This window comes from Chaetodon trifascialis, chromosome 2, assembly GCF_039877785.1.
Source record: "Chaetodon trifascialis isolate fChaTrf1 chromosome 2, fChaTrf1.hap1, whole genome shotgun sequence".
In the NCBI taxonomy this organism is placed as follows: Eukaryota; Metazoa; Chordata; class Actinopteri; order Chaetodontiformes; family Chaetodontidae; genus Chaetodon; species Chaetodon trifascialis.
Genome location: NC_092057.1, coordinates 7557340 through 7580798, shown reverse-complemented (window position 1 = coordinate 7580798; position 23459 = coordinate 7557340). Strand labels below are relative to the sequence as shown.

General features: G+C 45.6%; 2 protein-coding genes across 2 annotated transcripts; one reads left to right on the top strand and one right to left on the bottom strand.

Annotated features, from left to right (window-relative positions):
• Positions 1-192: 192 nt before the first annotated feature.
• mtap (methylthioadenosine phosphorylase) lies at positions 193-12660 on the top strand. Its single transcript, XM_070974035.1, has 8 exons — positions 193-344; positions 1278-1364; positions 1753-1811; positions 2057-2224; positions 5831-5933; positions 7148-7387; positions 10593-10715; positions 11560-12660. The coding sequence occupies exons 1-8, from the start codon at positions 321-323 to the stop codon at positions 11596-11598; spliced, it is 843 nt and encodes a 280-aa protein (XP_070830136.1). The 5' UTR covers positions 193-320; the 3' UTR covers positions 11599-12660.
• Positions 12661-13307: 647 nt separating this feature from the next.
• cdkn2a/b (cyclin-dependent kinase inhibitor 2A/B (p15, inhibits CDK4)) lies at positions 13308-15877 on the bottom strand. The gene is made up of 2 exons (XM_070974071.1): positions 15459-15877; positions 13308-14285 (listed from the first exon to the last, which is right to left on the bottom strand). Exons 1-2 carry the CDS (start codon positions 15585-15587, stop codon positions 14034-14036), a joined length of 381 nt encoding a protein of 126 aa, XP_070830172.1. The 5' UTR covers positions 15588-15877; the 3' UTR covers positions 13308-14033.
• Between the last annotated feature and the right edge of the window lie 7582 nt (positions 15878-23459).

Genomic DNA, 23459 nt, shown 5'->3' with positions numbered 1-23459 from the left:
GAAAAATAAATAAATATACTGTGGTAATAAATGTATAATATACATGGGTTTGTGTATTGTAGTCAATGAGAGCAACCCAGCAGCTTCCTGTTAGGTAAATGAAAAGGTAAAGAAGTAGTTTGCTTTGAAAAACAGTCAGCAGTGAAACAGAGACGTTGATAAAACCAAAACTAGGTGTAGGGTCATGCTTTTATTATGAAAGCGGACAAATGAAACAGGAAGGAAGATGGTGCCCGCGAGCGGACGGATGTTGTGGCACTGAAGCGTTTCCGTCTCAACTTCGTTAAATCTTCCAATTTTCGTCCAAGAACATTGTCGTCATGGCTTCCGCGGTGCCTATTAAGGTAATGACCTGAAACCTGAAATCAACAGGAAGCATAGATAGCCTGGTAACGTGATTTCATGAAGCTAATGACAGACCTGGAAGTGTGGGAAGAGCTGTTAGCTGTTAGCATCTCACTAGCAAAGCGGTACTCCCAGCTTACAGTCTTTAAAGTGAACCGCCGTGGCTAAATCACACAAGCTAACACTTGCACGCTAACTGCAAGCTTGCTCTATAAGCGCGGTGCTGTTAAAATAAGCTAAAGGTGAAGCATCTCAGGTGTAGCTGATTGGGCACGTGGCCAGGTAGCGTGCAGCCTGCAGCTTTGACCTGTCAGCAGGTAGTTTAACCGGTGGAGGAAGTGTCGGTATCACCGTGAGAACTTGACACAACTATAAGTATTATGAGTAGTAGTAGCTGGGAGTTATTGTACACCGTTTGGTCCTTTTCTCATCTTTTCTCAAACCCACGTGTCACCGAGTCACTGACAGTCATTTCCTGATCCTTGGTGCTTAGGTTACAATCTGCAGTTAAAAATCAGATCACCTTCAGTTTAGGGCATCCTGACAGGTTCACATGAGTAACATAAGGTAGTTTTACAATTGTATGTGTTGCATTATTGGAGTATAATTACTAGTACTGCATTAAGTGTGTCAGCACACATCTCCTTCATCCACTCATGCCCCTTTCATACCCAATCATGATCCTCTCACCTGTTACCAATGAGCCTGTTTACCTGTGGAATGATCCAAACAGGTGTTTTTGGAGTGTTCCACATCTTTCCCAGTCTGTGAAACGTGTTACTGCATCAGATTCACAATAAGCAGATATTTACAGAAATCAATGAAGCTGATGAGGAAATCATATCATTGTTGTATTTATGTTTTTTGTTACAGCTTGTTTGGAATCAGGGTTTTAATTGTCTGCTGACGACTTTCTCAAATTCTTTGTTTAGATTGGAATAATTGGCGGTTCGGGCCTTGATGATCCAGACATCTTGGAGGGAAGGACTGAGCGTTATGTCGACACACCGTATGGAAAGGTTAGTTGTGTTTTGTGGGGTCAGAATGGGGTGGGGCGGGTGGTAGCTCGGTCTGTAGTGACTTGGCTTGGGAACCTGAGGGAGTCCAGCATGGACGATGGTACAGAGTGTGGGCTGGTGGCTGGTGAGGTACCTCCACAATTAATGCATGTCTGCAGGTCCTGTGTGTGCACCTGTGTGTATTCCAGGCTTATGTGTGTGCAATGGAAAAACAACAGAGTGCAAACATGTAATTTCCCCAAGACGGACAAATAAAATTCTTCTATGTTTCTTGTCAAACAGAGCAGCAGAAACGATAAGCTGTGGCCGCTCTGCTCCCATTCTGCTCCCAGGTGATTGTTTCCAGGAGTGTTTTTAGGTCTGATGGATTGTTCTGCTCTTCTTTCAGCCGTCCGATGCTCTGATTCTGGGGAAGATCAAAAATGTGGAGTGTGTGCTTCTTGCAAGGTAAAAAAGGGTGTTTTAGTTTGAAAAACGTTGAATTATTAAAATGTCTTCTCTATTAGCCCCATCTAGTGGAGAAACTTTGCACATGTCAAATGTACTGGCCACTGTGCATTCAACAACAACAACAGCAACAACAACAGTAGTAAAGAGGTGCAGCTTAAATACAAGTGTGTATTTTCATGTTTCTGACATTGACCTGAAAGTCAACAGTGTATGACTTGAATGCTGCCTGTCCCCGTCCTCAGGCATGGGAGACAACACACTATAATGCCGTCCAATGTGAACTACCAGGCCAACATCTGGGCGCTCAGAGAAGAGGGCTGCACACATCTGCTGGTTACGACGGCCTGCGGCTCGCTGCGGGAGGAGATTCAGCCGGGAGACATCGTCATCATCGATCAGTTCATTGATCGGTGAGCAGCTAAAGTCTGTTCTTAATATGTGTTCTCCTCCTTCGTCTTCAAAATGTGGAAAATATGTGTTGCTTAGTAAGTTGATCTTGGCTTTTGTTGGTGAGGGGAACAGCTGGTCATCATCGTCAGGGGAAGTTATTGTAAAGTGGTATAAACAGATAATTAAAGGCTACAGAAACAGCACGGAGAGTCTTTCCCGGCTGTTTTCCAGAGCCTGATCCCAGTTTAATTCCCGCTCCTCCTGTTTGCTCTCTGTGAGCACACGACTCCCCCGTCGCCGCCAGGACAACAGTGCGCGTCAGAAAAGTTTATGTGGACAATGTGGAGAAATGAATTTGCGGCGCACTTACCAATTGCAATGAAAACATACAGAAACCAAGCAATACACCGCACCCAAAGTCCAAATGTGTGTGTCCAGAGTAGTTTTTCACCACTTTTCATCACACTTCTTAAATCACATGACTGACATTCTCATTCAAGAACCTTATTCTTATGAAGACGACTGTTAAAACACGACATTAATGTCATAATCTGTGCCGTTGCAGCTGCTGACTGCTCCTTTAAACGGGTTGATCTTTTGCAGCCTTGAAAGCAGCAGTGTGAGCTTTCTGTGAGTAAAGTGGCTGCATTGTTCTGATGTTTTATGAATAAAACCTTGCAAATTCAGCTTGGTTTTATTAGTGGTCATAATGTGCTCCTTTAAATAGCCTGCCCTTCTGCTAGCGGTTGTTGTCGTCGCTTGTTATCCTGTTATGAGCGTGCCACCATTCAAGCATCGTCCCACACGTCTCATTTACATGGTTCGAGTTGCTGTGTGATGAGTGTCCGGATAGCTGAGAGGAGGCTTGACTCACTGCGTTTGGCACGTCTGCCAAAGCCAATATTTGTTTACTATCAAGCTGAGAGGGAAGAATCATTAACTTGTGCCGTTTTGTCGGGCTGTCAAGTGTCATTTTGCTCAGTGAGAATTAAAAAAACGTCGCTGCGATGCTCCACCTTTTGGAGACAGTTCACACCAGTGTGATGACATTTCATCCGTGTGATATTTTAGCAAACACGCTTCCTGTCCGTCTCGTGTTTCTCTGACGTGTCTGGATTCCAGCCTCCAGTTGTCATTCATTCAATTTACCGAGCAAATACCCACAATGGTCTGTCAGCGGCGCTCACAGACAGCTGTTGTTCGCAGAACGGCGGACTCTCCCTTCCTCATTGTGGAGTTTATTTTTAATTCCTGTCAGATTTAGAGTTTACGTTGACATCGAGCGGCTGTGCTGTCGTGGTTTGTGTTGCTGATGTTGATGAGGTTCGACCACAAATAAGCGAGGTCGACTAAATCCTGCTTTTATTTACGTATGTCATAAATATTCTCGTTATTGTTATTTGTTCAAGTCTTCAGCAGAACCCTCAAACTAATCCTGTATTTGCGGATTTTGATCTGCAGAACTCGACACTCAGAGTTAAACACGCTTGCAGTTAAACCTGAGAACGTCTTTCTCATTCGCTGACATGTGACAACGTTCTTTCTCAGCAGCGTCTGACCTCCAGGCTCATGCATGCATGCAGGCTGTATGTGACCCTGCGGGAGCGCTGCGCTCTCTGTCGGCCGATTGCACAGTTTCCATTAAGTGGCTGGTTCTGTGCAGCAGAGGCGCTGCGCGAGCAGGACGGCTCGGGCTCGGTGGCTTGGCTCGTCGCGGGCTGAGCTCAGTGCTGAGCTGCCTCCCCACAGTCGTGCACTTGTGCTGGCCTGCGTCACGTTGCCTGTGGCTTTGCTTGCCTGTGTTTTGGGTGAGCCGATGAATAGCTCGACTACCAGCATCAAGCACAGACAACATCTATTTATCAGAAATGAGGAAGTTGCTTGTTGGGACTTGTTCAGACTTGTCCAGCAGCATGTGACAGCATGTTTTCTTTTTTGATGCCGTAACTGTGTCACCTCTGCATGCTCCTTCTTTCCTCTTTGACATTTAATACAAACGCTGAGTACCCTCACACTGACCGAGGGGCATTGACCTTAAGCTGATTGTGTTTTTCATGTCAACATCTCTATTTAAAAAACGTAGCAATGACAGACGACTGAAGCAGATATAATGTAGATTAAGAACTCTCACAGAGTGTGATCTCACAATCAAAACAATGACAAAGGTTTGACGACGTGGTGAAGCAGTGTGGGATCATGGGAGATGTTGACTTCATTGTTAAACATTCACATTTGGTGATGACAAATGAATCATTCTGCTCCATCATTGATCAATACAGGCATTGATAAATAATAGAGTGGCTGCTCGCTAGTTCACCACTTCCTTCTGCACAAACCCTTCATGCAGCTCGAGCAGCTTTAAGTCATTTTAATGTGGAAAAGTTTGATATTAATCCTTTTAAGTATCTTACTGCATGATAAGACAAAATGACCTAGTAAAACACTACTCATTTAAAAAAAGACACTGCGTATCTGCTTTAAATACTGTAGTAATTTTTATTTGATAATCAAGAAAAGCAGATTAAAAAACAGTGTTTTTATTCCAACATGAATGTGGGTATTATTCTTAGTGTTGGGAACAGATGCTGGTGGGTTTGCAGTGTGAACCTCATGCTTTGTGCATTTTAGGGATAAACTGAATATTTGCTAATTATGGGCTGTGGGAGCCATTCTGTGCCACCGGGATTGTGAAATGACACAGCTAATGAGCTGCCAGCCCAAGATAACTCGATTTCTATAGCATAACACGGCATTGTCCTCGCTCGTGGTTCGTCCCGCACACTACTGTTATTGATTTTTCAGCAGGGTGGAGCTGCAGCTGCCTCCAACTATTTCAGTGTTTGCTTCAGCCTCGCAGCGCCGGGCGATGAGTAAGACACAGGGCTGGGCATCAACTTAAAAGATTACCGTCAACAGAGACATTCATATTTTGGATGTCTGGGATAATTGAGTTGTGACTCGGTAATCTTCGGGGAAAATGCAAGCAGGCCAGAGTTATGCCATGAGAAGTCTTTTTGATAACCTCGTTAAATAATGCGCTTTGTACCTTTAATGTAACACTGAACAGACTTTAGTGTTGACCAAACAAGCTGAGAGGACGCAGGAGACACAAAGTCCTGCACGCTCTCGGGTCACTGGGCTGATTGATGTCGTCTCCTGTGGTCTCCCGGACGTCTCCGTGCAGGCTGAAGGGAGTCGGGCTGGCGCTGCGCCCGGTGGAGCTCCACTGACTCAGCAGAGCCGTGAAGTGGGCCGCCATTGTTGTGGTGCGAGCGAGCAGGCTGCTGCTGTTCTCTGTTCATGCCTCTCTGTGCTGGAGAGCCGTGAGAGGACGGCTCATAACACGCTGGATGGTTTCGTGATGGAAACTATTCAGCCGCTCTCATCAGCTTTATCACTGAAACTGAGGCACAAATCATTTTTACTCCTGTTTAGGTATCTGTTTATTCTACTTTCATTTATTCCCCAATCTGACATAATGTTTGAGATTTACAAAACAAATCAAACCAAGTCATCGTTTTATACGGATCTGATTAACCTGAAACAATTTAACCCAACAACGTGCGATCTGCCTGTGTCGCCTTGACAACAACCTTGAGTACTTCCTGTTTGCTTCCTTTTGCCAGGACCACCAAGAGAGCTCAGACGCTGTTCGATGGGCAGCCCACCAGTCCTCCAGGAGTGTGTCACGTCCCCATGGCCGAGCCTTTCTGCAACAGAACCAGAGAGGTGAGTCCTCAGACACCTGTGCTTACAGTCCCAGGTCACACCTGTCACTTCCTGGGCTTTTGTACAATTATTTTACAAAATCAAAATCATTTTGTATTACTGCAAGTTGTCACTAGATCTGCTGTCATGGCTGCACTCTTGCACTTATTTTAATTATACATAAGTTTGCATTTGTACACATGCTGGACTTCATCTCAATCAGTCGTGTCCTGAAAGATTTTGTTGTCCTGGACATTTGGGAGAAATTTTGGTCCAGTATGGTCTTTGTTTACGGACACTGACAACAGCAGTTTCTGAAAATGGTCCAGTAATGTGCAACACTGCTGCAGCCAGCAGCTGCAAAACAGGCTGTTGGGTGTTACGTGTTTGCTCAGTGTGTTTGTTTTTGGTCAACAGGTCAAAGTGTTGTGGCAACATTATGGAAAAGATTCGTGCAGAGATGGACCTTTTTGTTTAACAGCCGTTAAAATCAGACACCAGACTCCATTTATAGAAACGCTCATTTTAACACTGTAAAACACACTAATTTCAAACTTGACAGAAAAAAAATAAAACTCATCCTCACACTGTTTCACCAGTCACCGCCTGCTCTGTTTTGGTCAAAGTAAACCCTCGAGTCACCGAGTCAGGAGACGACCTAACAGAAGGCGGACGTCAGAGAAGCAGCAGCAGCAGCAGGTTGTTTGCAGATGGAGGGCAGGACGTGATTTTCTGCATCAGAAGCACTATAACACACTCACTGCAGATGTTTTGTGTCGCTTATGGTTGCTGAGATCGATCAAACAAGAAACCAAGAGGAGCTGAGTACCAAATGTTTATGTTCATGGGGGAGAAAATGCAAGAAACCGACCAAAAAACACAAAAAAATCTCTTGTTAACGTCTGCGTCAGGAGGAGGCGGCTAACGGTGGAAATGTTGTAAAGTTAGCTGTTGTTTTAAATTTATGGTGATAGATTTAAAGTAACAGCAACACGACAAACACTCGTTCGATCAGCGTTAACGGGAAAAACAAACCAACAAGGTTCCAGCTGGGCATCAGATTCTTTACATTTCCAGTTTGTTTATATTGAAAACTGTTTATTTAGTCGCTAAAAATGATGGCAGATCCGTGAAAGCTGAGTTTTATTCCTTCAACGCTACATTTTAGAGCATGGCATGAATGGCCTCCTCCGCTGGCTGCGTGGAGGCGGTGCTGACTCTCTGTGCCGGTGCAGGTGTTGGTGGAGGTGGCGCGGGGCCTGGGGATAAAGTGCCATGTGCGAGGGACCATGCTGACCATCGAGGGGCCCCGCTTCTCCTCACGGGCGGAGAGCCTGATGTTCCGCCAGTGGGGCGCCGACGTCATCAACATGACCACGGTGCCAGAGGTGGTGCTCGCCAAGGAGGCCGGCTTGTGCTATGCCAGCATCGCCATGGCGACAGACTACGACTGTTGGAAGGAGCACGAAGAGGCGGTGAGTGGCGGGCTGGAGGTCTGAGCAGCCATCTTTAACCCTGACCCTGATTTTTGTGGTCCTTTTGTTCCTGCAGTGTGAACGTAGCCTCACGCTGTTCAGACTGTGCTGATGACGGAGGGGTCACAGGCTCGTGTTTCCTTTGCTAACTCTGCTAAGCTAACAGCTGAGCTCGATAACAGCTGTTAGCTAAGCGTTTAAACCTCGTATTCTTCACTGAACTCTACTTTGACACCTGACTCAGATCCGTCTTCAAGCTCGTTAGCCACGTTAGCCATGTTAGCCATGTTAGCCACGTTAGCCTGTCTATCACAACTCAGAACAACTGGCTGTCACTTCTTATCTTGTCCAGCAAAACCACATCTTGGTTGCGAGCCTGTCGAGAGTTCATTGAATCTGATGATCCGTGACTCTAATTGATGAACACACCCTTGTATTCTCTCGGCCTTCTCATGTCGACGTTGTAGCGTCCTGAAATTAGCAGCATCTCTGCTCGTTCTGTCTCGGCTTCGTGTTGGTATTCACTCGGTGTGACCGGCTGTCCTCACTTTGTTTCATCATTAGTTCCTGTACTCTTTACAGATTTCCCTCTTTGTTTACTGCATTTCTCCTAATCAAACAGCTGATTTTCTAACCTGTTTGAACAGCGTTGGCCACTTCAGACCAGTGAGTCCCAAAGCGGGGTTCAGGACCCCCTGAGGGTCTGTGGCGCGCAACCATTGGCTCTGCAGTACGTGCAGGTGTGGACGGCTTGTGCCAAAGTGTGCAATAAAACAATTATGACACAATACCATTGATCCTCCCGCGTTAACAGCACGTCATGAGGATGTTCGCTGATGAAGCAGACTCATGTCAGGTTTTATTAAGACAAACAAAACAGCCAGTCCTGTAATTTCTTGTGATTTTGAACATGAGTCGTTTCTCTTTGCTCTTATTTATTTTACTCTCATGGAAGCACTCTGGTGCTTCGATGCAGTAGCTTGTTTTTCTCCTCACTTTCTTTGACCGGAAGGTTTTCTTAGCTGTGTTTGGAACAGAAGGACCTTGTTTACTGTAACCGCAGCCATCGGTGTCGCATTGAGGCAGGAAACACGTTTGGGTGCATGAGATCAGGTCCTGATCACTTTGTGCTGTTTTTCATCACTTTTAGTCGATCGAGCTGCATGTTTGGGTTCAGTGTTTTTTTTGTTTTTTTTTACTGTTTTCATGAAAAAACAAAACATTTTTTTCAGGATATTAAACAAAAAAAGCATAAGTAGCAAGAATAACGTTTGTGTCCAGGACAATAAAAACAGATGGTCACTTTTAAAGCCGAGCTGTATGAAGGTTAGCTTTTCCTTTGTCCTGGAGCTGATTTGGGTTGAAGGTGGAGTGAGTCGGTCACGTTGGACAAACCAGCAAGAGTCGACTAGAGTTTGAAAGTATACATCTGAAAAATCCCACTCCCCCAAAACTCCTGGAGGACGAGTCCACGAGAGAGCGCTGGGGAGTCTGCTCGTTAGCTGCTGCTGCGTTAGCATCAGCTCCTCCTTCAGGGTCATCGCCAACCACATCATGTCTCATGTACACGTGAAAACACCTAATTATCATTAATGAATGTAAACGATGCTGCTCACAGCTGTCAAGCTAGCGTGTTAGCATTGGGAAGTTTTGGCTGCACTTTCTCTGCTGTTACTGTGCGACTAGCTTGCTGTAGCTTTAGCAGTTTACCTGCTGCACAGTGAGCGCGTGCAGGTCGACCTTCCGATTATTTCATCCAGGCCAAAATAAATTGATTGGATGGGCTTATTACAGACACAGACGCTGTGTTTTTGTAGTTATTTATTATTGTCAGCACATTTGACTGATTGATTGCTGTCAGGATAGAAAGAGAATCTCAACACAAAAACATCTTAAGTTCATTACCTACTGGTGGGTTTCAATTACTTAAATACCAGTTTGGTATTTTTCGAGTTAGTTCATGACTAAAACATTGAGAAAAGAGGAACGCTGCCAGACCAGACACTAAAACTTTCTGTGTATGACGGCCTCTCAGCAGAGCTTCTGGCCCTTTGTGCGAGCAGACTGGAGGATCTGTGGCTTTCAGTGACCTCCTCCCTCAAACACTGTGGATAATGCACTTGATATACTGCGTGTGGGCGACTTTTGGCTGATTTGTCACTGATCCAGCCCAACTCACAACTCCACTTCCGAGTTCCTGCAGCTGACCTCTTCCCCCTCCTGTTGCAGAACGCTCGCCACATCCTTCCGCCCCCCCCCTCCTCCTCTGTCTCCATTCCCTTCCAGCCTCATGCTACCTCCTGGCCTCCCCCTCCTTACCGCCCCCCCCCCAGTCGGCTTGCCTGCCAGCCTCCGGTGGAAGCCCTGCCAGAGGAGGTTGAGTCACACTGAGTCATCAGCTTCACTGTCTTCATCCTGGCAAACACGACAAAAACATGAACCTAGTCATTGAGTGTGACATGAAAACAAAGCACTCAAGGGAGGGGTTAATGAAGGTTACAGGAGGTAAACACAAGCGTGGGGCGGAAATAATGTAACTGGCTGCACTGTACGCTCCACGTCTGGCTGAGTAATGTTGACACGATCACATAATTTCATGCAGATATACTTCATTTTATCTCGACTTGTGACTGAGGCCTCAGTCTCTCAGCAGGTAAATAAGCACGCTCACGGCCTGTTTGGAGGTTTACTCCCCCTCTCTTTGTACGAGTGTGTGTCATGAATAATGTCGTACACGTGGCAGGTGAAACGGCTCTACACTGAGTTCTTCTAAGTGCTTCCTGGACCTGCTTGTGCTTCTAGAAGACGTTTCGCCTCTCATCCAGAAGGCCTCTTCAGCTCTAACTTGCAGGATTGTAGCTCCGCCCAGCATCATGTGAGTCATTGGGGTCACATGAGTCAAGGTGTAGCTGGCACAGTAGATGTTGACGGGTGACTCAATGGAGTCTACTCAAGACTGAGAGCATCGCTGACACCACGTGATGAGCCGCTGGAGTGCAGGGCACAGATGGATGCGCGTGTGTCAGAGCTCGTTTGACCTGCAGGTGGAACAGTCGAGGGCTTTGCTGATTGGCAGCACGTTCTTTTATCTTCAGTTAAGATGCATGTGAAAGTACGTTTCGGGAAATACAGTTACCGTGACACTGATAGGAAGTGAAATTTGCATCGCTGTAACGGATTCTTATGTTCCCTCGTGCTACCGCAGGTCTGCGTGGACAACGTGCTGAAGACGATGAAAGAGAACGCCAACAAAGCCAGCAGCATCCTGCTCACCGCAATACCCCAGATTAGTCAGATGGACTGGGCCCAGACAATGAAGACCTTGAAGGTAAGTTGTCGACTGTGTGATGATTCATTTCCATTCAGCGAGTTCGAAGAAGTGCTGACAGAAGCTCTGTTTACTTTTTCTCCAAGTCAGATCAGATTTATAATGCCTTCCATCTCCCTTAACCACCTCCTTAAACTGCTTTAAAAGAGTAATCAAACGTCCGGAGCGTGACGGCTCTGCAAACTGTTTATGAAGGTGATTATTACCACGAGGCTGAATAACTGAGCTGATGGCCTGCGGGCTGACTCAGACACTCGCACCTTCAAAGTGTCGTGAAAAAGTTCAACTCCGCAGGTTTAACTTTGAATTTAAATCTGCTCAAAGCACGAAAACACACAAAAGACTCTTAACCCAACATATGTGCTAATACAGACCTCACACGTGCAAACAACAGCGCACGTGTTTGATAAACGTGCGTTACGAGAATTACACTTCAGAAAACCACAAGACTTACCGTGTTTTTACCCCGGGTACGTCCTCTGCGTCCGTTTGTAAAGAGAGTTTTGAACGTGCTCGAAGCACTTTGAGGCTGCAGGAAGGCGAGCAGCTAAATTTCTGTTCAAAACCTCATTGGAAATAATGAAAGTTTGGAGAAAGAGCTGCATCAAAGCTCCCATATATTTAATTTGTTTTCTTTATTTACATTTTTTTAATGATGACAAACTCACCAGTTTTAATAAAGGTTAAAAACAGATTGTTGTTGTTGTTGTTGTTGTTGTTCTGTAAACACACTCTCTTCCTGGAAGCGTTTGGCGTCAGACTGCGCTGAAACATCTTCTGTTATTGTTGCTTCATATCTGAGAGACATTCGTGGAAATGAGCTGTTTTGCTCCTTGTGTTTCAGTCGATGGCACAATCTTCAGTCATGTTACCAAAACACTGAAAAACAAAGACGCAGAACACGGACTCGGACCAGGACCTGGACCACCACCCGCACCGGCTCGGACCACAGACTCAGCCCTGCCTGTGGATTCGTCATCAGTGAATCACAAGAAAGTGCCTCACATAAATAATGCATGTGCTCCGTCTGCAGCTGGAGATTCATTGTTTTTTCTGGACTCTAAAAACACACCAACCCCCCCCACCCACCCACACCCACCCCTACCCCCACCCGCACCCCCACCCTACTCACACTGATTCACAGGTTGCTCTTTTTCTCTGGAACTCAGACCAGGATCGTCGCTGCTGCAGCAGTTTTCCTGTTTAGGTACGAGACATTTCAAGAGAATCAGATGATGTCAGCGATGGTGGGTTTAGATTTTTGTGATCCGTTCTGATTTACAACGCGTCTCCTGTGAAGCTTTGACATCTTTCTCGCTGTTATACAGGATTCTGATAAAATACTTTGCAGGTTGAGCGCATGAATCTGTGGTTCTGCCGTAGTTACAGTGAACACACTTAACGTTCTTGAAGTTTAGTCTTGGTATGGATGCTGGCGGGTCTACAGCGCCTGCAGGGTCTGCAGGGTCTGCAGCGTCTGCAGGGCCTGCTTTGCTTTTGTTTACATCCATGACTGTCCTGAATCAAAACCCAACAGTGTTTTGGAGCACGGTTGAGAAATGTGCTGCCTGACGGAGGTGAAAACGTTTTGCACATTTAAAAATGTTTAATTCTCAGACACAATGACTGAAATGAGCTTTTCTGTCGGAGCCCCCCCCCCCCCCCCCCCCCCCCCCCCCACCACGCTGACCACGCTGCACCGGATCCACACAGTATTTTTTTTCTATTTGTATTTCCTGTCTGTTCTTGTCCCGACAATACAAATGCACTCCACAATAAAAAATGTGGAAATTTGAGGTCATCTTCTGAAGTGATTTGTAAAAAACTTGAACTGATTAAAACGAATCTGATCATTTGTATTTCCGATCCAGAGCTTATTATTAATCACATGCTCTCCAGTCTGCTCTAAAGAAGAAGAATTACACAAATAAAAGGAATGTAAAGGATGACGTCGTGGTGCGTTTGTGTCCCTCTGAACTGAGCTCACATTTTAATTCATTAATATTTCTCGGGTTTCAAAATAAAAGCAGCCTCCTGTTTGAAGGCTGTGCAGTCAAACTCCAGCTCAAAAAAGACAGAACAGTGATATTTATTTTGGTAGTGGTTTTGGGGTCTTTTCTCTGCTGTCAAACCTCACTTTGCTTTCATTAAGCCGTAAAAACTGCGAGGCCTAAACTGAAGTCGGCTAATCTTTAACAGCGTAGATGCATTTCCTCTCGGTAATCATGATTTTTTTTTCTCCGTATCCTGCTTCTCGTTCTCCGGCCTCTGCGGGGAAGTTAACCCCTCACACAGGCTGCAGATAAAACCGGAGCTGCTTTTACACCGATGAGTCATTTTAGAATTATTCAACTAAAGCTAATGTCGACGAACAGCCTCCAGATTATAATGTTTAAAATAAGTACAAGCATTTCAGTCCCATCAGAGGTGGAGAGTCAGCCTCAAACCCTATACACACACACACACACACACACACACACACACACACACACACACACACACACACACACACACACACACACACACACACCGAAAAGAAAAGAAAAGAAAAGAAAAGAAAAAACGCCTCGATCTTATTGGCGTTTACCTGTGAAGTCACCTGAGGTCGGTCATGATCACGCGCAGTAAATTCAAACCATCATCTATTCTTTTTTCCTTCTTCTTTTTTTATTATTATTCTCTGGTACCACAAATCCATCCATCACACAATATGTAAAATACAGCAACATTACTTCTTTCTTCTCGCCTTAAAACATTTAAAATAAATCTTAATAAATTGCATAAAATCCGAACATCGTTTGTACAAACAGGAAATCTGCAGAAAAACATGATGCTTAAAGAACAGGTGCAAAAATATTCTCATGGCTTTTGTTGTTATTTGGTTAAATATCTGATATGGAAAGACAACAAAGTGCTCATCAGTTCAGGTTAAAGACGAACACCGACAGTGATCCTGTTTTTAAAATGCGCTATAATGTACAAATAGTAAAACTGCACTTAAAGACGAGGTTTTCTTCGTGGGCTGATCGGAATATTTCAGTTTTTCAGCCGAAATTAAAACGAATTGTGTGAATGTGGCTGTAAATTAGAGGATTGAAAACCCCGACGAGCGTCGCTCCTGCTCCTCATTTCATCCTCATCCTCGCCCATAAATAACCCTGATTTCGTTAGAAATAAAATAATGAGGCTTATTCAGCAAAAAAAAACAAAAAAAAAACCCAGAAAATAAATACAAGACATTTTACAGCAGATCTGCCGCTGTGCACCCCTCAGGCCGCGGGCCTCCTCGGGCCTTCAGCAGGAGCCCAGCAGCGTCTTTCACAGAGACTCCAGGAAGGCGACCACGTCCGCGTGGCCCCCGCCTCGTGCCAGATCGACGGGCCGACAGTTCGTATTGTCCCGGGCCTGCGGGTCAGCCTTGAAGTGCACCAGCAGCCGCACAGTGTCCAGAAAGCCCGTCCTGGCCGCGTCGTGCAGCGGGGTGGTCCCGGTGCATCTGTCAGCCACGTTGGGGTCCGCTCCGTGCTTCAGGAGCACGTGAGCCACCGGCGCGCTCCCCATCATCATCACCTTTACAGGACAAACCGGCAGGTCAGCCAATTAAACCTGATCACCTGCCTACAGAAACATCACTTACGGTCAGCTGAGACGGGAGCTCAGGAGTGCGCGAGGCTTAATTTTGATTTTCAGCCTGATTTATCAAATATGAGTGAAACCACATCAGGGACTGAACTGACGCTCTGGATAAAAGATTAAAGGCTGCACGAAGCTCAAAAACGTGTTCACCCACATGAACTACACTTTATATTTTGGTGGAAATAAGCATTAATTATGGGCCTCTGGAAATATTACTGTCCCACATTTAATGCACCAAACAAAGCAGAGAAACACCGTGTGTTGACTTTCAGACGCTCCGGACAAATTTAGTTTCGTTTCCTTTAGACTCAAAGAGAAATTATCTGCTCTTAAACAGGCTGAGAGGAAATAAAGCTGTGCTCTTCCTCACTACGGTGCATCGATCACTGCAAGCTATGATGCAAAGTCCGCATCCTCTTCCATAAAATAAGGTCAGTAAAATCCTTAATATAATATAATATAATATAATATAATATAATATAATATAATATAATATAATATAATATAATATAATATAATGTATGTTCAGGTGTTGCCCTGTGCTGGTTGTCATAAACTGCTGTGATGTTAATTCTGCTCATTTGTTGCAGTGACGGTTTGTTTTACAGATAAAAACAGTTAAAAATGGAGGAAGACGCATTTTGTGGGGAGAGGGTTGCCAGTTGTGAGCCTGCAGGTGTTGATATGACTATTTAATTTTAAAGCTGATGCTCATTTACAAAACGTGCCGCTCTCAGTCCGCGCGGGCTGAAGATGAAGCGTCCGGACGAACCTTCAGCCTCTCTGCAGCCTCGAAAGGCTCCAACAAACTTCTACTTTCATTTATCCTGAAGGGAAATGAAATGATATCACCTGGAGAGGAAAGCTGCTCGGTGTTTCTGCTGGATGACACTAAGTTTGACCTCCTCAGTGATCAGACTCACCGCGCTGTGCGTCATTTCAGACGCGTTGTTTTTGTCAATTATAAAATAAAACACGGGCCTCTTGCGCTGCACGACCGGAACCGTCTAAACACTGGCTAATACTAGTTGTCATTTCAAGAGCTTACTGAAGTTAATTCTGTTCAGGAAACACGCTGAAGTGCGAAAAGTGGCCGATGACACTGACCTGCAGAGCGGTTCGTCCAAAACAGTTCACGCCGTTAACTTCAGCTCCGGCCCGCAGGAGAAACTCCACATCTGCAGTGTTCCCCTTCGCTGCAGCCGCTGTCAGATCATCCTCCAGAGTCATTGTCATGCAGCGATAACCTCCGTGACGGGCTGCTTTGACAGGTAGGCTGATGATGAGGAACAACAACAGCTCGGAAAGGACGCCGGGGAGCGCGTGTCGACTGATCCCGGCTCGGTGTCGCCGTGCGGCGGCTGCTCGTCGCCCGTCCCGAGCTCGTCGGTTCGTCCGGGCCGGATGTCGTGCGGGTATCAGGGGTAAACCGGAGCATACATCGCCTGTCCGGCGCTCGGTCGGTGTGTGTCTGGACTTGCCTGTCTGTGTTTTGAATGGGTGACGTCATGTGCTGCAGTGGCGCGGTCGTGCGCATGCGCTGCTCGAAGCTGGTTTGACAGCAGCGTTCCGGCCTCCTCCTGCCCCTCCGCGCGCAGCTGCGAGGAGATGGAAAGCGGCTCCTCCCGCCGCACGTGAAGCAGACTGCTCGATTTTAATGGAAAATGCAGCTGCGCGTGTTTGAAACGGACACGGCGGCTGATGTGGACTCTGAAAGAGTTTCTTGAAGTCCATCTAACAGCAGCTCTGGAGCTTTCCGTCCTCATGCAGGGTCTTCAAGAGTTTGCGCAGGCGTCATGGTTTCCTTTTTTATTATTATTTTTTCCCCCCACTTCATTTTAATCCAAAATGAACAAGAAGCCCCGGAAGTGTCCCCGGGCGTCCTCCCATCAGCTGATGAGGGTCACGTGACATGATCAAAAGGAGCAGCTGCTAACCTGGACCTTGGGGTGAGCTCGTTTCGCCACCTGTGATTGATTTCTTTGTAAAGTCCATGAAGTGTAATTCTATCAATTATTTACTTTCATTGCAAAATGACCAGTTCGGCCTGATGTGACAGCGGAAATGTTATGGTGGGGGCAACAGGGGTGAAGACCCCAAACAGGACGAGTGTCCCTGAAGCCTTTCCCCCAGCTGGATTAATTTGCCGGGCGTCCAAGGACTCGATAGAAACAAGCCAAACAAAAACAAACATGGAGAGTTTTTTATTTCAGGTGAAAAATGACCTGAAGGCCAGTTTTAGTGACACGTGGATGAGTGTGAGGAGTGATCAGACACACACACTGTTCACGGTACGACAGGGTGCTGGGGTGTCGCACACCGTCTCATTAACAACAAATCCTGAAACAGTGAAAGTCTGGAAAGCAGACTGTGAGGACAGTGTCTCAGGTGATGGTGCGGGCCTCGCTCTCAAGGCCCTGATCGTGTCAGGTATAGTTTGTTTGTGGACTCATTCCGTCTGTCAACAAATATTTGCATGTGAACTCAATCTGTCTGAAAGCGTTCTGGTTTCCATTTGTAGTCCGAGTACAGTGACCAATCACGTTTGAGCGGGCTTTGTTTGCATGCAGGTAAACAGTCTGCGTGGAGAGCAAAGAGGACGGAGCGCATTGGCCTGTCAGCTCTGTTTTGATGGCGCCTCAGCTTTTCATGAGCTTTTTAAAACAGTATCTGCTTTTACATGCAGTTTGTGATTACAGAGATTAGCTAAAATGCCTTCAAGTCACATGTGGCTAATCGTGCTGTAAGCACATGGAGGAGGAAGTCTTAGCTGGCTAAAGAAGCTAAATGGTCCCGGGTTGGTGGACACGTGGCCCCTGGAGTTCTGGGACTTCGTCTTGGTTGGTAATCCAGACTCTGTGTCTGTGCTAAAATACACAAAACAGCAACAAAATCCTGAAGACAACAGTTTTAGGTCACAAAGACAATGCAGAGTGGTTCAGTATTCCTTGGGGTGCTGTTAATGACAGCTAACAGCTAACTGCTAACAGTCATGAGCCAAACGCATCATCTCAAACAGGCCGTTCACCAAATGACTGGGCTGCCTGTTTGTCTCCAAAGTCGTAGTGAAACGCTCATCTCGTGCTGCCTTAAATGATCGTGGTCTCCAGGGATTACACACGGCCCTGATGGACAAACGCTGTGTGCACAGCCTCTGTCAGGAATGTGACCTATAATTGATCAGTGAGATGGAATGTGTGCCGTGTGAGGTGAGCGTGGATGGACCGATTGTTGGTCGCAGACGGCATAATGGCCGCCTCTGTTATCAAAATAAAATGCATCACGTTCGCCATCAGAACGGGCGGTGACACCGGGCTTAGACGGAGGAAGTTTAGCCTTGGAATGTGATTCATGGCAGCATCTTGTTTTTTTAATTAAACAGGATTAAAAGATTCAGGGTTCAGTTCGAGACGAGTGTGTCGGCCCTTGTGTTGTTCAGACCTGCGCCGGCTGGCCTGTGTGTGCTGCAGCTACTGCTGTCAGACCATTAATCACCTTATTTCTGTCACTGTGAAGTACACTGAGACAAAGTGCACAGCAGGCTGACACACTGCTCAGCCTACAGTTTCTCAGGAATCGGCCAAGACACACACACACACACGCACACACACCCACGAAGCCAAAATCAGATGCTGATTATTCAGTGTGGTTGAGGGCAGCTCAGCAGTTCCTGATTTCGTTCTGTGTATGAATAATGTTGAGCGATGCTGCGTTCAGGGTCACACGTAACCGCCCAAATTAAAACAGAAAGTTTAAAAGTATATTTCCAAGTTTAAGTCGTCGTATAAACGGGTCATTTTCCATCGTTTGAAGCCATAAATACCCCTCATAACTGGGTCAAAAAAAACGGAATCTTAATCTGAAAGGAACATTTCTCAGAAAAACAGTGAAGGAGGAGTAACAACCTTGTTTCACAGCAGAGGTTAAACTGTGAAACGCTCAACTTCATTTTGTTTTTAACCAGTGATCGAAGCAGAAATCATGATCTTTACATAAAAGCAGTCACACCACAGAGTGCAGGCTCTCCATGACAAGTCAGAGCTCTCCAAAATAATACCAGAAAATAGATTTTCGTCCTCTTTCTGCAGCAGAACGGCCTCTGTCACACTCAAACTGCTGCGTGTTGTTTTGCTGGATTATTATCGCTGATGCACGTAATTATACTGAGCAAATCCTAAAGGAGTGAAAGGTGTACTACTTTAATCAGCTGTAGTATAAAATAGAAATACTCGTGTGTCAGCGTGTGAGAGCATTGAAATGATGCAAATGATTGTTGATCACCAGGACTTCTCAGCTCATCAGCTGCTGAACACTTGATGTCACATTAGCTGCAGCTGGAGGAGTGTGTGGTCATAAAGTGTGTGTGTGTGTGTGTGTGTGTGTGTGTGTGTGTGTGTGTGTGTGTGTGTGTGTGTGTGTGTGTGTGTGTGTGTGTGTGTCAATAGTCTTAATTCTCAGTTTATCTGTGTAAATGTGAGCAGACCTGTGTGGAATGTGTGTTCGTCTCGGGGTTCGCAGCCTGTAGCGATGGAGGTCGAGTGTGGGTGGAGGTGTGTTGGTCTGGAAGTCCCCTGGGTGCGCACGCAAGTGAGTGTGTGTGTGTGTGTGTGTGTGTGTGTGTGTGTGTGTGTGTGTTGTGAGAAAAAGGGCACTGTGAATGATTACAGACGCTATGGCTTATGCCTTTTATGTTCTGTTTAAAGTATGGAAGAGTAAACAGATCGCAGTTTTACATCGTGAAAAATGGGACTTTGTAGGGGACAATTAAAGCTGGCTTTTAATAACAACCGAGGCCGTCATCAAACATGTCTGACACGGCGGTTTGTCTTTGTAGGGCTTGACTTCATGACATCAGTGCGTTTGGAACGCTCTTCTGGTCAGGAAAATGCCTGAGGAAGAAAGTCCTCCTCTTCACGGCTAAATTTAGCCGCTCAGTTTGAAGGAAAGTGGTCAATAGTGATGTGGGCATCATTGTGATCTGTCGCAGTTCTCACAGAACCTCCTCTTGAGTTCTCCACCTCAGCTCAGCGGCGGCCTAGCATGTGGCTTCTGAGGACGAATGGATGAAACTTTTCCCCCGGATTGGCCGTTCAGCTCCGTGTTTTTAAACTTCTTATTGTTCACACTTCACTCTGGACTGAACCACACGCACTCCAAACGTCTGCGCCCGACAGCCGAGGAGGGGAATACCTCGCTCTGATTCCAGGAGGATGAAATCACCTCCTGCTGACTGTTCATTTGAAAACCCCTTTTATTGCTCCTTTAAATGGTTTTATTGTCTGCCCTTTTGATTGCTGAAGGCTGACTGTGGAAATGGATCTAACACTTGGCACATCACACACGAACAAAAATATATTCTCTTACATTTGAATGTGGTTTAAGTTTAAAACAGCTGATCTGCAGCAACAGGACGCTGAAACGTGCACTTTTTTCCTTTTGTTTACTCCTCGTGTGTCTGTTCCACATCAAAGAGTCGACCTGTGCACACAGACAAGAGGCCGTTTTTCAAAGCACGTTTAACATCACATCAATATGAGATGAAATGTTATACTTCGGCTCCTTCAGAGCAGCAGATGCATCTGAAAGAAGCCGACGGCTGCCAGGCTTCACCGTGGGTTTGCCTCCACCCAGTGGTGCGAGCAGACGCTGTGGGGTTAGCTCTCCCTGCAGCTCAGCTCCTCTACACACCGTGTGGTGTTTGACCGAGCTGTGAGGAGAGGAGGCTCCGGCCCTCCACGTGGTTCCTTCATCAGCGCGTCTGCCTGATGTTATTTGTCTTAACTTCTCCATTGCCTCCCACAGACTTAAAAAGCTTAATTCGAGCTGAGGTTGTGTAACAGCTCAGCGAACTTCTCTGTCATGCTGCCGTTTCAGTCGTGTCATGTGTCCCGGTTTGACCCTCAGACCGATCGAGCTCTTCCTCCGCTGTTTGCCGACCGCTCATTACATCAAAGGCACATCACAAACGGTGACTAAGGTTAAACACACACGATTCGCTCGACTGTATTGCTGATAAAGCCTTTGTTATGACGGTGTTTCTGCTTTGAAGTCGTCCTGTTGGATAACAGCAGGCGGAGGGAGGGCTCTGCTTTAGACTCGAGGTTACGTTTTAATACCCACATAACTGACCTATTCATTCAGCCCTCATATGCAGTTTGTCTTCAGCTCCTTCTTCTTTGCTCATCTCGCTCGTTTGCCAAAACACAGTGGAGCTAATAACCGAGCTGAACAGCAATTTATGAAACATTTCCCTCAGCAGTTTGTATTTGCAAAGCTGAGCTTCACCTCTCAGTCATCTGATAGATGAGAGACAAGAATGAGAACAGTTCATCTGAGAGGAAGAGGCCTCAAACATGGAGATCAGTGACTGCTTTTATCCCTTCTTCTTGACCTCGACACGGCTCTCCAACACTCGACCAGTGTCTGTTTGATTCTTTATTGTTTGGCTGAAGTGAGACTTTTCTGCTCGACGCTGATCACAGAAGACTCAAATGCAATTTCACGTCCAAGACAAGCCGGAGCGACCTCGTATTAACAGTCACAGCACAGAGTGTGCTGGGCTCACTCTGTGAAAATATAGAAAATCCGGTTATATCTATGCATTGTGCTCATTTGTTTGTTTGTGATGCATTACCTTTTAATTTAATTAAGATTTAGATGAACGTCTGCAGCAGGGGCGATTCTAGGGTCAGAGCTTTAGGGGTGCTGAGCACCCAATGAGCCCCACCACAACCCACAACCCCACTGTTTTTTCACACAAAACCAAAAAATGTTTATTGAAAAATAATTTTGGATAATCATTATGACATTTATGAGAGAAGAGCATCATCTTTTGGGAAAAAAAAAACTGACTGGAAAGATGTGCAAGTCTTTGAAAATTTCAATGAAAACTTTAATGCCACAAAGCCATCACATACTGTATGTATGCACAACACAATATATGTGTTTGTTACATTTTCTGTAGATTATTTACAAATGGCCATCTCTAACCTACTTTCACATCTGTCTGAACTTTTATACACCAATGTAAGTCATCAATAATTAATAATAAAACAAGCTTCACATCAAGAGCAAAAAAGGTCAAACCAAAATGTCCCCCAAATCCAGATTATTTACCCAGATCTTGAAAATATTTAGAAATTATAGATATAAAAAGAAATCTTTGAAAGTACTTCCCCTGAATTCTCATTTGGCTCTACCATGTATGCAGGTAATGCACTCTACTTTACACACGTTTGTTTTCACTCTGGTCCAAACGCCGCAGCACTGGCAAAGCTTCGTGTCTCCATGACGACTGACCGGAAGTTCAGTTATTTGGTTATTTGTAGCGGCTCTTTTTGTTTCTGATCGCTGCAGTTCGACTGTAGCCGTGCTAAAAGCACCAGCAGAGCTAAAGCAGATAACGGTGCTAACTGAGCTAACGCTAACTGGCAAATGGTGCCTGAACTCTAGTAACGTTACTCGCCGATTTGGTATCGGAATCTGAACAACTCTAAAAGGAAACAAGAGTGACAGCTTTGGAACAACTTACTTCATTCACAACAACTAAGCGGATTCTCAGAGTGTCTGTATTGTGCTGGACGACGGGCTGTGGTCCTGCAGAGCGGTAACTGCAGGTAACTTTGAAGAGAAGTAACGTTAGTGAAAAGAGGATGATACCATTAGGCGGGGGTGTTTTCATTTTCACTCTTAAAATATAGATTTAAACCACAAACTATGGATTGAGTTTTGGACATTATCTAAGCCTGTCAAATGTGAACTAAATTTAAACATTTCTTACTCCAGGTTTTTGGGGTGCTGAATTTCAATTTAGGGGTGCTGAAGCACCCCTAAAAAAGGGCTAGCCTCGCCCATGGTCTGCAGTAGAGTTGGGCGGTATCCAAATTTTGATACCGTCAAACCTTCCCCACATTTTCCCAGGGTATACGGTATTACCGTGACTAATTAAAAATCACTTTACAGGGCAGCGTGACATGAGCGCAGTTCAGGCGGTCAATGCTCACGCTAAGAAGCACCAGTCCTAACTTGTAACATACCAGAATGACGGGGAGAAACTCATCTAAAAGCCTCTACCAAGCATTGCCACCCAAACGAAACATAATTCATACCCCAAGAAATTATATGCGCATGTAACGAAAACACGAAAACAGCGCACGCCCGAGGTACGGCATCCGCTGATTTCACCCCTTAACGCAAACCACAAAAGCCTGGTATCATATGAAAACAGAGAGTCTGATGATCACGAAGATGTCTGCCTCCACACTGTGAGACGAAAACTCGGCGAGCTAGCAGCCAAAGAGTAGCAGAAAAAACTTTGCTAAATGTCTTACCTTTGCTGTTTTGTGGTCAAAAGTTATATTCCAGCTCGAAAAAACGCTGCTAACGTCTGCTCCTCTGACTCTGAGTTTGAGATCAATCACGAAGGTCCTGGTCGTGTACATAAAGAGGAGGGGGTTTCTAGAGTGGAGAGAGCGCTCTTCATGCAATAATCTATCTCTGGTGTTACTTCCTGCTGGATCGTCATTGGTGTTTCTATGGTGAATGTGGGCGGGTCTCTGAGCTATTGACCAGCGTAACTACGCAGTTAGTTTCGTCGCTCCGTCTCATGAATGAGCAGAGCGCCCACAGAGGACTCTGCTGAGCAGCCCGAAGTGTCATTTTACTGTTTTATTTGCATTTCGTCCTTTTATGAGAGGTAAGAACAATAGCAAGCCAAAAAAAGGCTGAAAAAGTGTTTTCAACAGAGCAGTTTCTCCGTTTGCTTGGACGAGGTAACGGTACTCTGCCTGTGTTAAAACATGTAAAACTGCTAAGGTTCATTTTTTAGCATGTACTTTTGGAAAAAGTAAAATTCAACCAGATACATTGAACGGAGTGGACTATGTTTGTGTTATGACGATGCTACAATTATGTTAGGCACCTATGCGCAGCATTTTTTATGATGGTAATGAAACTGATATGGTTGCTATTTTTAGACATGGCCGATACCTTATTACCTGATTACCACCCAACCCTAGTCTGCAGGCTTTACGGCCGATCAGTGACACATTTAATAACGCTGCAGGTGTGTGCCGTTGTTGTTTTAATACAGGTCTTCCTCCTCCTGTC

Coding starts and splice junctions, on each gene's coding strand:
- mtap (XM_070974035.1), top strand. CDS start 321: ATGGCTTCCGCGGTGCCTATTAAG. Junction 1,812..2,056: donor GAGTGTGTGCTTCTTGCAAG/GTAAAAAAGGGT, acceptor CCCCGTCCTCAG/GCATGGGAGACAACACACTA. Junction 10,716..11,559: donor AGACAATGAAGACCTTGAAG/GTAAGTTGTCGA, acceptor CTTGTGTTTCAG/TCGATGGCACAATCTTCAGT.
- cdkn2a/b (XM_070974071.1), bottom strand. CDS start 15,587: ATGACAATGACTCTGGAGGATGATCTGACAGCGGCTGCAGCGAAGGGG. Junction 14,286..15,458: donor TTGGACGAACCGCTCTGCAG/GTCAGTGTCATC, acceptor TGTCCTGTAAAG/GTGATGATGATGGGGAGCGC.